The sequence below is a fragment of the Mus caroli genome, unplaced genomic scaffold (genome assembly GCF_978045245.1).
Source record: "Mus caroli unplaced genomic scaffold, Mus_caroli_1 scaffold_12, whole genome shotgun sequence".
NCBI lineage: Eukaryota > Metazoa > Chordata > Mammalia > Rodentia > Muridae > Mus > Mus caroli.
In genome coordinates this window covers 26,241,381-26,257,649 of record NW_028227267.1, presented here as the reverse complement: position 1 = coordinate 26,257,649, position 16,269 = coordinate 26,241,381, and the positions used below count along the sequence as shown (strand labels likewise).

The window sequence follows — 16,269 nt, the reverse complement described above, 5'->3', positions numbered from 1 at the left end:
ACCTTCCCTTCTTTTGTTCCTTCCTTCTTTGTCCATGCTGGCCTCAAAATGGTAATTTTCCTGCCTCAGCTCTGTCACAGTGGAAATTCCAGCGCTTATTGCCATTCTGGTCTACAACTTTATCATTACTATTCCTTTTCTAGCCACAAGGCCCCTGTCCGGAGCCTCTGTTGGAAAAGGTAGTCGCATAAAGCTCGGCCCGGGGCAGGCTGACCTCGGAGGTACAGGTTCCCCTTCTGCCAGCTGTTTGACCTCAGGTGGTTCACCTAACACCTCTGGGCTGCCACACCTTAACAGGCTATAAAGGGAGTGGAATATTTCTAGCTGTAGCCGAAATCTCCTGAGTCCCTGGGACTAGGTTGGTAGGAAGTCTCAAGACTTCAGAGCCTCTGGAAAGAGAGGAGGAAGGAGAGCCACCCCAGGGCCTCCATCAGCACCGGTGTTGAATTCTCTCTGCTCGGGGATGTGCAGTGCTTGGAGCACAAGGGGGCCCCTTACCCACCTCTTCTGCTTTTCCAGAGTGGCCTCAGTACCAACCTGCTTCCTCCTGAGGTCCTAGGAGGAGCTGTGTATAACAGAAGCAGTAATAGCAGATATGAGCAGATCTGAGAGCCCCACAAATTGGGTGCTCAGCCAGGCAATCGTTTCTGTGCTGGGAAAAGGGTCAGAGACCAAGCCCTCAAACCTCATAGCTGAAGCACACACACACACACACACACACACACACACACACACACACACACACACACACACACACACACATTGTGGAGTGTTAAAAGAAACAGTCAGGTCCAGAAGGCTCTGCCCTCACAATGAACCAGCCCACTCGGGAATCATCTGTCATAAGAGCTATTTTGGCCTGCATCTTCTTGCACCGCTTTTGGCCTGTGATGCTTTATAATACCTAGGGGTCCTGCAGGTTTCTTGTTGTTGGAGGCTCAAAGGTCCTTGAGCCCACAGACCACTCCGGAAAGACAGGAATGTTAAACACACAGGGCCTCTTCTCAAGGAGGAGGTAAAACACCTGTTTTTCTGCCCGCAAGGCTGGGAGTGGATTTTGTTAACAACTTGGTGACTTTTTTGCTATTGGCAGAGGCAGACCTCACCCACCTTTTGCCATAGATTCAGACCTCACCCAAATTCCCCTGAATGGTTATTCAAGGTTTTTACCTCCCTAGATCTCTACCCATCCTTAGGGGAGATGCCACGTGTGCTTCATGGCTGGCTGACCTGGGCAGTCTCTTGGAGAATCTAGATTCTAGGCTTTTTAGCTGTAGAACCCACCCTAACGGTCACACGTACTTTGAAGAGAAGTTTTGATGTAGTCACACTACGCTTTATTGTGAACTTGTAATTGGAATGATTGTTGCCTGGAAATTTTTTCCCAGATTATACTGGGTTTTAACTATGCTGACAGTGAGCCTCCTGGCATTAGACTCCCTGAAGTCTGATCCAGGCTGATGAAGTCAGTCTAGACTGGGTCTTTATTTTCATCTCTCTGAGGGTTCGCTTCCCTACCTGGATCCCTGCAGGGTCCCCTCACCCTGTTGTGTATGAGAAGATCCTTACTAGGTATAGTCTCTTAAGCTTCATCTCCTGGGCCCCAGAACCATGATCCGAACATACTTTATTAGTTAAAATGTTTGTGTGCATATGTGTGTATTCATATGTGTGTGTGTGCATGTGCATGTATATGCATGTGTGTGTTTGTATGTATGTGTGCCTATGCACACATGTGTATGTATGTGTGTGTGTATGTATGCAAGTGTGTGAGCTCAGGTGTGAACATGTCACAGCACGTATTTGTGTGGAGATCAGAGGACAACTCTTCCTGTCAGTTCTCTCCTGTCACCCTCTGAGATCTCAGGCTTCATCGGGCCTGCATGTGAGCGCCTCTATCCGCTGAGCCCACTCTCCTTCTGTATGAATCTCCCAATCCGTGGGACTTAGGTGTGCCTTCAGAAAACAGACTGAGACAGAGCTTCAGCTCTTCTGGCTGGCTGTGCACCAGGGCACAGCTGCTGCTTTTTCTAATCTCCAGGGTCTGTTTCTGGGAAACAGGACTAAAGCAGGTCTTGAGTATTGTGACAGGCAGGACAATGGCTCTCACAATGTCCACGCTCTTACTCTCAGAACCTTATAAATATATGATTTATGTGATAGGTGGAATAATAGGTCACCAAATATCCATTTGCCAATGCTCAGGACCTTTAGAATATATTTGCTTTCTGTGACAAAAGACCCATCCTTCTAGACAAAGAAATCCTTGCAAATAGCTCTGCCCTAGATTAGGGACACAGAACTGGTGGCTCCCCTCCCCCAACTCATTCTTGGGGCACATGTTCAGTGCCGTTCTCTCAATATGGACAGAGTACAGTCAGCTCCACTATGCCCTCTGGCCTTGCCTGGCCAGCTGCTTCCCAGGCCCAGAGACTGCACCTCGGCCTTGCCTTCCCCACGCCCCTAAGTCCTCACTCCCCCAGTCAATAGAGCCTTCCTCTTCTCTACCTTCACTGCAGACTCTTTATTCATGTCTCACAGGGAACTAAACCTTTCTTCTCTTGCCCAGTGGAGTTTAACTCAACCATAAAGAAGAATTTAATTGGATCGTCTGCAGAAAAAGATGGATACAACTGAAGATCACGATGTTAAGTGAAATGGCTCAAACTCAGAAAGGATAATATATTTTCTCTCATTTGTGGATCCTAGATTTTCATAGATGTAGAAAATCATATACACACATACATATGTAACATGCACATATCTACATATATACGACATAGAATAGAAATGAGATTAGGGGAAAGGGGGAAAGGCAAGGCCTTTGTCTAAAGTCCCAAGTCCCTCCTGCTTGTACTTTCTGAGTGCAGTTTTAAATCCAGGCTTGAGATTACAGTCATGTGCTACCATGGGCTGAAAGGTGTGCGTTTGTACTTTCACTCCACCTCTCAGAATTCCCAGGATGGCGGTCGGCAGATCTCTGGCCCCAGCCTGGGCCCATCTTACCCCTTGGTAGACAGCAAGAGCCTAGTTATTTCCTTGTGGTGTTTGGGGTGTCTACTGCACCCATCAGTGTTTGTATAGGTACTGGCTCACAGACTCCACCCATGGAGAATCTTAAATACTCAATGGTTCCCAGAAGTATCTTGTTCATGCTCCCACCCCCTACAACCATCCCTCCCATCACGCTGGTGGCCTCTTTCCTCCAGTCTCTGCAGCTCTCCTCAAAGGCCTCTGTCACAGACATTTTTGGCCCTTATATCTTATAGAGATAAGCCAGAAATGCCAGGGTTAACTCCAAAGGGTGTATCTCTCAAGAGCTTGCAGGCGGTAGTTGGTAGGATGCCTCCAGCCATCCATTACCTGGATAAGACACCTTTCAGGCCCACCCCGCCTCATCTCAGATGGCCCCAGTGAGGCAGAGCTGGGTGTCATTGTATCAGGCCACTCATGAACACACCCTGGCTGGTTCTTTCCCTGTGCCCTTCCTCATGTTCTGAGGGGACCACCTCTAGAATCCAGTGTTCAGATCCTGTCTCAGGCTGATTCTGGTGGAGGTCAAGGGAAATAAAAACCCTGGCAAAATGAGCCCTGCTGTGACACAGGCTCACGTCACAGACACATACTTAGCTCAGTAGGGACCACATTGAACAACCTGGAACTGTAAAAGCCTTTTTTGTGACTGCCAACAGAACAGTGGGTCTGGGGGGAAATTTCCCTCTCATTTTACTGTAAGTCTGCTTTGGGAGTCATAATAACCTGTATGATGGCCTTCTGTATTGGTTAGCATTTAACTGTGACCTTGTTTCCATATGTTGGTTTGCAGCCTCGCTAAGGCAGTGGTTCTCAACCTGTGGGTCTCGACCCCTCGGTGGGTCACAGGTCAGGTGTTTACATTACTATTTGTAACAACAGCCAAAATACAGCTATGAAGTAGCAACAAAGTAACTTTGTGGTTGGAGGTCACCACAACATGAAGAACTGTGTTAAAGGGGTGTAACAGTAGGAAGGTCAAGGTCCACTGCCCTAAGGCACCTTTGTATGTTTGCTTGGGTGAATCATGAGTGTAAAAACCAACATTTTCTCTTCTCTGAGGACTAATTATCCAAATAATAAGATTAAAATTTCTAATTTCTTCCCCCAGTTGTTCTAGCTTTGGCCCACATTTCTGCCTTAGCTTGGGGACAATATTAGCCCTCCTGTAAGACATAGGATTCTGGGGGTAGGAGCACAGTCATGCCCCAATGGGGGGCCACCAGGACCATCTCAGCACACACGGGCACCCTTTGGCTTACCTGGCGTAATCTCAAACAGGTGCTTTCCTGGGTCCTCAGGGTCTGGAAGAAGTTCGGTCACTTGTGTCCCTTGTAGAGAAATAAATCCCTGAAATGGAGACAAACACAAATAAGAAACCCGAGCGGTCTGGGAAAGGGCTCTTTGGAGTGGGGGGAGGTGCTAGGACAGGGCCCAGCCCTTCTCCTGCTGAGGCAGGCTGGGTAGCAGTGAGAAGGATGTGTGTCTTTTCTGCAGCACAGGACCAAGCACAGAGGACACCCTCTCCCCATCTGCACATTCAGAGGAGGGTGGGAGGGACTCTTCCAACAAGGGTGGGCGCAAGAGGGTGGGCCAGGACTCCCAGTGTAAGACTAGGCAAAACAAGACCAGAGCCAGGAGGACTGAGCTGGGTACTCCTGCTATTTCTCCCTGCCCCCCATTCCAAAGATTCACTGTAGGATCCCATGTGTGGAGCAAGAGTGGAGAGCCCTGGAGGTGACACGTGGGACAGGCAGCATCCAAGATCTATGCGGGTTCAATCTGCTGTGGTCAGGCAGGATGAGGCTTCACTCATTTCTCGTTTGGTTTTATTTGTGTATTCGATTAATTATTAGGAGATTATCACTGCCGTGCTGGAGATCAAACCCAGGGCCTCTCGTTCTCCAGGCATGGGCTCTGCCACTGAGCTGCATCTCCAGCCTGATGGTTTTCTGCTTTACCTACAGAACAGGAGTCACCAACATGCACAACATCACAGCCTTGACAGTGCCTAGCACAGCTGTCCTTTGGAATCCACGGTGTATTGGCTCCAGGACCCCCTTAGATGCTTTCTATGAAGCTAGGTCTATATGTCTGTATAATGGGACAGTAAGAGAGTTCCATAAGCTAGATTCCTGCTTGGTAAGTCCTGCATGCGGTGTTGCTTCTCTCACACACAGGCCAGCCAGAGCCCTCCTTACTCTCTGGAGGATTTCCTTAAGGCCACGCATGCTCAGTTTTGCTTAGCTCACACTCTAAGTGGCCTGACTACACACACCTCTATCCTCTCCATGGAAAACCCCGTGGAGTTTAAACTCCATTCCCATGGTCAGATCTTCAGGTTGAAAGCCTGGCTCAGCTTTAGATAAGCCATGTCCCTTCTCTGTACCTCAGTTGCTCTACCTGTGCATCCTAGGAGTTCCTGTTCTGAGCAGAAATGGAGAAATACCTGGGATGTCCTGAGCATAGGTCCTGGCACATAGTGAGAACAACCGTGTGTGCTTGGTTCTGAGACATGGTTCCCCATGTAACCCTGGCTGGTCTGGAACTCATCATGTAGACCACGTTGACCTTAATCTCATAGAGATCTTTCTGCCTCTGTCTCCTGAGTGCCCATGATTAAAAGTGTGTACCATCATGCTGAGCTGAGAACTGTGTTAGCGAAGCAAACCTCTCTATGACATCTGGGCTCCGCACCAGGTGGGAAAACATCCCAGGTGGGTGGCTCAGCGCCTGCTTCCACACTTCCCTTCCCAGTTCCTGTGCCTGCTAGCAGACGCTCTACTCTCGGGCCTGGACCATTTTAGTGTATTCCTATAATGTCCTCACAGTAGACTGTCCATCCTGCTGCACAGATGAGGAAGCTGGGGGTGGGCACAGAAAGATGGAAGATTAACCTGAAGAAGAGTCAAGTCATTTTTGGCAAGTTCTGGCTCTAGCAGGGCAATGGGAGCCTTATGTCTGCTGGCATCTGTGCCTCGGGAGCATATGGAGATGCCTCTTCTCATTTAAGCAACATCAAGGCGGACTGGAATCTGTACCCACAGAGGCTGGCTCTAGGGAAATTATAGCAGTAAGCCAGGGATCCAGCTGGTAATTGCTGTAACTGAATTACTGGTTGCTTTCTTGCTAGGGAGCCTGGAGCTACAGGGAATAAATTAGGACAGCAGCCCCAGGATGGGAGAACGTGCTCATTAGAGGGCGTGGGCGAGGTCCATCACTGGGTCTCGGCACATGCTGTTTCCTCTCCGTAACTGACACTGCGATGGGGTACATTGCTGTGCGTTTCCCCTCTGCTTCAGGAACTGTCATCCGCACAATGGGAGTAACGGTATCATCACTGACATCACTCTTTATGGAGGCTAGAGGGAAACGCAGAAATAGCTTCTGTAGTGGGAAATGGTCCATGGTTCCTGGCTCTTAGCCTACATGATTGACTAGAAGCTCTGCAGGGCAGGTGCTGCTATTGCTACCTCCCTGCACTAGAGGATGGGGTGGGGGGAGGCAAAGGGCAGAGTCCCATCTCTGCTATCACCTGGGATTTGAGCTGTCACTTCCTATCCTGCTCCCCATTGTGACAGCAGCTTCCCACCAACTCAGCCAGCTTCCGAGAAGCTGCTGTGGGAGAGCCAGACGGGGACTTTGGGGTCTAAAAGTCCCTTTGTACCTTCACCTAATCCCTGTGTGGCCCTATCACTGCAAGGGACCTTGACACCAAACCTGTGGCTTCACCCAATACCCCCAGCCTTCCCAAGGTCAGGACTGAAGCTTTGATCTGAGGGTACGGGAGTAGGGCAGGTTGTGGTGGCCCCAAGAAGTCTGCTCTCCTGTTCGGTGGTGTGGTGTGTGTTAACACTGTAGTGAATGTGTCTGTAAGTAACAAAGAAACATTCCTATAACAACCTTGACCTTGTCTCCCAAGCTACTGCAGAGCTTGTTGAACACAGAGGGCTTGCTTGTGTAGTCTTACAATACAGAAGACAAACAGCCAGCTTACATGTTTGCTGTCCTCTGTAGGACACAGGTCTCTTTCCTTCATGGCCATTTTCATGATGTCACTGAATGTGGGGTTGAGACGAGACTCACTCTAGCATTTGCATCATGCGGTCATCTCAGAATACCGGGCACAGTCAATGCAGCCAGATGAGAAGGGGTACAGATGAGAGCTGAATTCTCACCTTTGCTTTCACTACAATTCATTTAACAGAGGGTCTGGGTGAATCAATTGTGCACCACAGGCCTGCCTGTTCAGAGTAGCACGGGACTCCACCCTGGAGTTTTGAATTCTATGGCTTTGTAGAAAGTAGCCGGATCTGTAGTTCTGCTTAATTTGCTGATGTTGGTGGCCCCAGAAATACGCTGAGACCTGCTGCTCTAGAGTAGGCAAGGGTGTGTACCTTTCCTTTGAGTTTAGTCCTTACTTAAATTTGCTCCCATGCAGAATAACTCTCTGGCCCACTGTGGCAAGGCAATGGGTTGTGATCTACTCTAGAGAGGCGAAATGGGCTTCGGTTGAAATTCTGTGCCCTAGGCATGCAAGTCACAGGAACAATGAGTATCCATTTCTATCCTCTCAGATAATGCCCCAACCATAAAGTTTTTGGTATATTCCGGGGGAAGGAGGGAGTGTTCTAATGAGCATTAGCAAGGCCTCACTGGCCTTCTTAAAATAGTGTGGGGCTTAGGCTCTGGAAGGGGCCAAGCTCATGATCTGCACTAGAGTGGCATTCCTTGTTGAAAGCCTTGTGGGCACACAGAGAGAGTACACAAGCTCTGAGGCCCTTCATCCTTTCCCTGGGTCTGAACTTATCATGAGCATTGGCTGTCAGGAGGTTTTTCTCAGCCTTCATGTCTGAGCTCATCCCTACAGGCTGTAGCTGACTTGGCACATCTTGCCAGAGAACCCAGAATGCCCGACCAGTTCTAAAGACTGCACACAGAGAGCAGAGCTCTGGGAAGTGGGTAGGGCGAGCCTGCTTTTGTGTGAGAGTATATTTCATTGACAGCAGCAAATTAAAATGCTTACTTAAAACTCTATCATCTAGCTGGGGGTGGTGGTGCATGCCTTTAATCCTAGTATTTGCTAAGTAGAGGCAGGCAAATATCTGTTCGTTTAAGGCCAGCTTGGTCTACGTGAGTTCCAGACAGTTAAAAATACATAGACAGACCCTGTTTCAACCCCTCTCCCCAAATCCATCATCTATAGGATGTATTAAACGGAAACCCCAGAGCAGATCTTCCAACAGCCAATGCCCATGATTAGTTTAGAACTAGGGAAAGGAGGAAGGGCCCTAGAGCTTATGTGTTCTTGCTGTGTGCCCACAGGCTTTCAACAAACAATGCTACCATGAAGGAGAGACCAAAGGGGAGTGGTTTATTGACGAGGCTCACTTCTTATCATGTTCCCTCACAATGGGAACCTAAGGTGTAGTGTGATCCTTGGGGGCTGTTGGAAATTCTGAAAGTCGGCTATATCAGATTCCGTGTCTATTGGTTATCTATAGCAACCCAACACACCCAAAACTTAGCCTAAAACTGTAGTATCAATTTATCCAATGGCTTCTGTAGGGCAAGAGTTTGGAGGCGGGTTAGTTGAGCAGGGGAGGCTTTTTAAGGAGGCAGTGAAAATTCAGTGACCTGAAAACCTGAGGGAGACCAGTGGTACGTTTTCCAGCTGGCTCGTTCAACGGAAGCTACAAAGCAGACCCAGTCCTGAGGGTCAGAGTAGTGTGCGAGTGACACACACGGTGTGTGTGTGTGTGTGTGTGTGTGTGTGTGTGTGTGTGTGTGATTGATTCAGCTCCTCGGAGGGAAATGTACTTAGTGAGCTTGAGAGCAAGGACTCAGAGAAAAGATCCTACAGACGGAACTAAAAAACTTTTATTCTTTTATTTTCATATATGTATTTATTGTGTGTGTGTGTGTGTGTGTGTGTGTGTCGTGTTGTGTGTGGAGGTCAGAAGAGAACTTGCAGGAGTAACTTCTCTGCTTCCAGAAAACTTACAGATCTGACAAGCACTTTCTATAAAGTTGCAGGAACAAAATTAACATACAGATCAGTTACTTTTCTACACTCAAATAATAAACTTGCTTAGAAACTGGAAAAAAAAGGAACTGGTTTATTCAGCCATAACTTAAAAATGTAAATCTGAGGGAAGAGTTGGAAGGGGGCAAAGGAAAGGGTAGAAGGGGGTAAATGCTGTGCATGAGTTCTTTGAATAAAAATTGTAAATACCTAGGCATAAACGTAACCAAGAGCTGGAAGACCTCTACACTGAAATGCTAAGACAAGGACAAAGAGGCTCCAGAGACTGTTTGGTAAGTGCCTGCCGTGCAAGCACGAAGCCTTGAGTTTGATACTCCAGAACCCACATAAAGACAAGCACGCACAGTACTGTGTGCTTGCCATCCAGTGCTGGGGAGGTGCTTAGAAAACCAGAAAGGGCTTAGAATAAGGAGACACCTTCGAAACAGAATAGCAAAATTGGAGATCTAAAACTATAATGAGACATATTATAAAAGGACAATGAATGATCAAAATAAGATACTGACATCAAGTAAATCAACTAAACAGAATAGACAGTTCAAAAATAGACTCATGCCAGGCGTGGTGGCGCACGCCTTTAATCCCAGCACTCAGGAGGCAGAGGCAGGTGGATTTCTGAGTTCAAGGCTAGCCTGGTCTACAAAGTGAGTTTCAGGACAGCCAGAGCTATACAGAAAAACCCTGTCTCGAAAAACCAAAAAAAAAAAAAAAAAAAAAAAAAAAGACTCATACATATTTGAACAACTTTGTTTTCTCTGGGACAGGGTTTCTCTTTGTAGCTCTGGCTTGTCCTGGAACATTTTCTGTAGACCAGGCTGGCCTCGAACTCACAGAGATCTGCCTCTGCCTCTGCCTCTGCCTCTGCCTCTGCCTCTGCCTCTGCCTCTGCCTCTGCCTCTGCCTCTGCCTCTGCCTCTGCCTCTGCCTCTGCCTCTGCCTCTGCCTCTGCCTCTGCCTCTGCCTCTGCCTCTGCCTCTGCCTCTGCCTCTGCCTCTGCCTCTGCCTCTGCCTCTGCCTCTGCCTCTGCCTCTGCCTCTGCCTCTGCCTCTGCCTCTGCCTCTGCCTCTGCCTCTGCCTCTGCCTCCTGAGTTCCTCTTTTTCTGTCCATAGCATTAGTAACTCTTCTAAAAAACTCCTAAGTCCCCAATAACCTGTCTCAGTGTCCTCTTGAGCCACCTGCCTTGTGCACAGTCTAATACTTGTGTCTTAAAAACAAACAAACAAACAAACAATTCATTTTATGTAGAATTCAAATCAGAAACAAAGGATTGTGGAGATGCCTATTATATGACAGGCCTAATCTTGTATTTCTTTCTATCCTCTTTGTGAAATTATTTATAGAAGTAGTTTAGGACAGCTGTCTTTTTTGTTTGAACTATTTAATATAGTTTTGTGGATGTTTGTGACTATACTGTGTTTTGCAATAAAAAAGATGTATTGATTTATTTCATTTTTGATTGTGTGAATATGTGTGAATGCACATGTGCACGCGCGCACACACACATGCAAATGCCAGCATGTTAGTGCCCATGGAAGCCAGATATATCATATCATCCTGGAGCTTCAGATACTGATGGTAACCAAATTTTGTCATCTAAAAGTGATAATTCTACCACTGAGCCATTTCTTCAGCCCTACACAGAGATCTTGAAGTAGTGCTGTGAGTAAAAGAAGTCAGACATCAAGCCAGAATGCATACTGTATGTTACACACTTAGAAGTTTCTACGAAATCTGAGGTTGAGACAACACCATGGCATTTGCCGTGAGAGCCAGCTGTGAGTTTGATCCTCAGAACCCATGTTAAGTTGATCTCTTTCAACCACACGCACCCCCACATATACACTTATTAGATAATATGTAAATTTTTAAAAACGGTGCTGGAGATTGTTCAGCCATTTGGAGTGTTTTTTCCACAATCATGAGTACCAGAATTTGGATCCCAGCACCCACATGACAAAGTGACAAGCCAGGCTCCCCCCCCCCTCAAATGTGTTGTTACACAAAAGCAGCTCTGAGGCAGGACTGAGACAGGGACACCTCTGGGGCTTGCTGGCTTCCAGCCTGCTTGAGGTGTGAGCCCCAGATTCAGGGAGAGAACTCTCCACCTTGGCAGAAAGGAGAGCTGTACATGAGGGCACTTCCTCAGCCTCCATGTGGAGTCTGTGCTTTGTAAACAACCCCGCCCCTGCTGCAGCTGTGATGCGTCTGCAACCTTATCTCCTTCCCACCCCTCGTCATGCACTAGGACACAGTCACTTGTTCAGGTGATTATGGCAGGGACATCTTTGAGGGGAGGCATCCTAATGCCAAATAGGACCATTTGTCTATGGATCTACTTCACATATGTATCTTATAAAATCTAACAGCAGCTCAAGTAGCCCTTTGTTTCTTCCTTCCTTCTTTCATATCTCTCTCTCTCTCTCTCTCTCTCTCTCTCAATCTCTCTCGCAGTGTTGGAGAATTACACTCTGCCCTGAGTGTACTGGGCAAGTCTTCTACTACTGAGTCACACCGTTACTTTTCAAACTAAGTAGTTTTGATTTTTAAAAAAAATTGTGTTTAAAGTGAAGTACAGATATTAAAAATGGTATGAAGAATGTAAATGATCTTAATTTTATATGCTATCACACTGAAATAAAAGTATTTTGATATGTTGGCATAAATAAACTTTATTATTAAAAGATAACCCAATAAAAACACAGGCAAAGGGTATTAACAAGAAATTCCATAGCACCAGTCAGTGGTGGTACATGCCTTTAATCCCAGCACTTGGGAGGCAGAGGCAGGTGGATCTCTGACTTCAAGGTTAACCTGATCTACAGAGTGAGTTCCAAGACAACCAGAACTGTTACACAGAGAAAACTTGTTTTGGAAAGGAAGAAGAAGGAGGAGGAGGAGGAGGAGGAGGAGGAGGAGGGAAGGGGGAGGAGGGAAGGGGAGGGGGAGAGGAGGGGCAGGAGGAAGGGGAGGGGGAGGGGAGGGGGAGGAGGAGATGGAGGAGGAGGAGGAGAAGAAGGAAGGAAGGAAGGAAGGAAGGAAGGAAGGAAGGAAGGAAGGAAGGAAGGAAGGAAGGAAGGAAGGAAGGAAGGAAGGAAGGAAAAGAAAAGAAATTTGTAGCATAATAAATACGTGTAATGGTCTGAGTGTTGAGTTACCCCAAAATCCCTATGTTGGAACCTAGTATCCCAAACATCAGCATTATGAAAGGCGGGCTTCTGGGAAGTGATTAAAATGTGGAGCCTTCCTGAATGGGAATCCATTGCTTTTAAAGAAAGGAGCACGAGGCTCACAGACACGGTATAAATGGATTTTCACACTGTAGGATTTGTAAGACAGACGGACATCTTCCTTTATACACTAAACTGTTTCCACATCCCCTATAAAACTCAACATAGTAGAAATGCTATGTAAACAGTTGCCATATAATACTGTTTGGAGAATGAAGACAAACAAAGACAAAGGCTCTACATGTTCATACAGACATAATCATCTGTCTTCTCCAATGTTTTTAACCTACAGTCAGGTGAATGCACAGCCTTCAAATATGGAGGGTCAACAGTATTCAGGAAGGGCACAGGATTCTTATACCCTGAGAGGGAGTGGAGAGATGCTTTGTATGTCCTGCCCTGTAATGTTTGCCTCCAGATAAGAACATTTAATTAATACGAAAGTTCAAAAGAAGGCAGTTAGATAATTTGTGAAGTGCTGTTCAGGTCTGAGTAATGGGCTGTTGGCATTTGTCTTCGATCACCCACGCACTGCATGTCTCCCTCTATGTGTCGGGAGCATCCTGTCTGCAGTCTGGAATGTCATCCATCACTTCTCAGCAGAGAGCGATAGCCCCTTCATCTGTGAAGTTAGTGTGGAGGCCTCTCAGCTCTCTGCAGACTGAAAACAAGTGGTAATTCCCCTTCACCTCCTTCGACCAGAGTCTGCATGGGGCAGAGCTCTGCTTGCCTGTCTGTAGCCAACTGTGTCATACTCAGGATGTAACACACTTGTGGAAGACAAACGACGATGGCATCTGAGATGGGACTCACGGAAACCTACAAGGTTTTATCTCAATACTGGCCTGCTGCTTAGTGATATTAAGCTCTGGGACAAAGCTGGCCTAGCATTTCCTTCTCTGTAGAATGTTTATTGGCATCTCCCTCTAGACACCTCTGGGTATTTAATGGGAGGGGGTACTCTGAGGGTCCGGGATGGAGCTTGGCTGTTCAGGTGCCCAAGACCTCTCAAGAAAAGATAGTACTGTATACTCTTATAACTGGGGCTTTGGAGTCACATTGGGCCTTCAGTTAATACCTGTGTCACCCACAGAGTCCCAGTTTCCAACTCAGTAATGTGGGGGCTGTTTTAAGGGTTTCATGAGCTAACTCTTGGACAGCTCTGGGTCCAGCATCTAGAGAGTATTGTTTCTATTAGTACGTCACATGGGCAAGTTTGCTTATGATCCAATGCTGTAGGACTCAGAATACACACACACACACACACACACACACACACACACGCACACACAACATTGAAGAACTGCTATTGGGGAGGTGTGGGGACAGCTCAGCAGTTAAGAGCACACCAGCTGCTCTTCCAGAGGATGAATGTTGATTCCTAGCACCTGCGGCCGTCTGTAACTCCAGTCCCCTCTTCTGGCATCTTTAGGCAATGTACACATACAGTGCACAGACACATGTGGAGGCGAAACATGTTTTAGAAATAGAAAACTATTATGAGGTTTGTGATGTTGTGTTATTGTGCTTTACACGGGACTTAGACAGTAGCTCCATAGGCTCAGGCCTGGCTCTCTGACCTTCAAACATGAGGCTAGTCCTATGGGTCTCCCCATTAGTGTACTTCACGTGTCATGAACTAAGGTAAGATACAGATCTGGGGAGTCTGAGATGGCAAGGACAGAGTCCTTCTTTAAAATTTAAGACCCTCTGCAGGGCCTAGGGCGTGGCAACTCCTCATCCTGCCTGGATGCTGGGGTTTGCCTTAGGATTGAAGTCTTTGCAACTCGAACTCAGCCCAGACTTAGCACAGGGGGGCTTTCTGGGAAGTCTTCACTTTTCACCTTGACTGTGTGAAGAGAGTGCTTCTGAAGTCTTTCTAAAGACATGAACGATAAGCTCCCCGCAGGCGGGGTCTGGCAGGTTTTAAAGAGCAACCAGTCAGACGTCTTATCTGGCGCAATTCTGATGGGGCCTCAGATCCATCTTCAAAAGTTTTAGCCATCTGACACCTAGCCAGGAACCAGATCTCTCCGAACTTGACATAAATAATAAAAACCCGAAGGAATCTCATTGCCAAGTAGGGAAGCAGCCTCCCCTCTTATCATCCAGGTCTGTGGCCAAGAGCCGTGGCCCTCTGCAGTGTAGAGACGCACACAGGCACAGTGAAGGGCAGAGACAAATGAGTGCTTGGGCAAGGAGCTCACCTCTCTGAGGAGTGGGGGTGACTCCGTTGTCTGCCTTTGCTAACACTCTGTCCTGACAGTTTTCAACATGGACACCGGGTGTTCTCTTAAATTGCATACCTAGACTGGCTCAGGAAACACTATTTCCCACTATGTCTTAGGGCTTCTTCTATTTTCTCTAGAAAATCTTCGAGCTGGGTTGGGGTTGAGCTGGGTTGGAGTGTGCCTTAGGATCAGGGTCCTAAGAACAGACTATTCAGCGGACATAGGGTTTTGGGTTCCCACACGTCATAATTCCCCAGCTGCTCACCTCCAAGGCCATCCAGGCCAGTTATGAACCGTTGAAAAATCCATCTGAGAATGATGGGTGAGTCTAGGCATGGGGCATTGGTAGAACCTTAAAGGACACTCAGATCTCAAAGCTAATAGTCTCTCCCAAAGCCCTAAGAGGTGCCCTTTCCAAGATGGGAATGTCCTGGCTTATTCTGCAATTATTCATGTGACAAGACTGAACTCTAAGCCAGATTCCCCAAACTGTGTACCCTGACTCACTCCAAGTCACTCTGGGGGAATTCCTGCAGATGAGGGCGTTCCACTCGCTGTGGATGATGCTGTACCAATGGTCACAACTGGCGCCCTGGGATTTCCCCCTCCTCCCTCGGCCTGTGACTATGAGGGCATTCTAATGCCTGTTGCCTTGTCCCTGAAGTAAGATGCTGTTTCATGTTGGGAAGAGTCTGTATGGGGCCAGAGCTAAGTTCTAATGTCCTGCCTTCGTGGCAGCCCGAGTTAGGATGATGAGCAGGACTAATCCAGGAATGGATTAATTTTATGCTGCTTCAGCAGGAGGTGGAGAGACAAAAGGGCATGCTATTGAATAGTAGAAGGTTCTAGTGCCTTCAAATCTCTACCGACTGCTGTTACTGGGAGGTCTGAGGGTGGGGACACCAACTGCTAGTGGTCCTGGGATGTATCGACGACAACACTAACAGGTCTGGCCCTTTCAAACATGCACGTGACCTTCTCTCTTTCTCTCTCTTCTTTCCCTGCTGGGCCAACCTGGGAGGACACAGAGATCACTGAAGCCAAGCCCCAGCCCCAGCTGATCCCCAGCCCCAGCTGATCCCCAGCCCCAACTGATCCCCAGCCCCAGCTGATCCCCAGCCCCAGCTGATTCCCAGCCCCAGCTGATCCCCAGCCCCAGCTGATTCCCAACCCTAGCTGATCCCCAGCCCCAGCTGATCCCCAGCCCCAGCTGATCCCCAATCCCAACTGATCCCCAGCCCCAGCTGATCCCCAGCCCCAACTGATCCCCAGCCCCAGCTGATCCCCAGCCCCAGCTGATCCCCAACCCCAGCTGATCCCCAGCCCCAGCTGATCCCCAGCCCCAGCTGATCCCCAGCCCCAGCTGATCCCCAGCCCCAACTGATCCCCAACCCCAGCTGATCCCCAGCCCCAGCTGATCCCCAGCCCCAGCTGATCCCCAGCCCCAGCTGATCCCCAGCCCCAGCTGATGTTGCTCCATGGAAAGGTAAACTTTTGGTATGTTTAGCAGATGATCTCAGAGGAGGTTAGTGTTGGTTATTTTAACTAATGAGATACTCTTTTGAGAAAATAAATATTGATTTTGTCTTGAACTACTTACTCGTACACACACACACACACACACACACAAACCATACACACACACACACACACACATAAACAGTAGCACTACTAAGTACTGTGTTTCTATACTGGTAAAGCTTAAAAACAACCATAGTACCCCTCCCCCCC

General features: G+C 47.9%; 1 protein-coding gene across 2 annotated transcripts in view; it reads right to left on the bottom strand.

The window, feature by feature from the left end:
- Positions 1-16,269, bottom strand: part of Arhgap22 (Rho GTPase activating protein 22) — a 154,321-nt gene that overhangs the window by 69,305 nt on the left and 68,747 nt on the right. For both annotated transcript variants that reach the window (XM_029469368.2, XM_029469369.2), the window contains exon 4: positions 4,296-4,383. In XM_029469368.2, the coding sequence (XP_029325228.1) occupies positions 4,296-4,383 (88 nt within the window). The remainder of the gene's footprint in view (positions 1-4,295; positions 4,384-16,269) is intronic.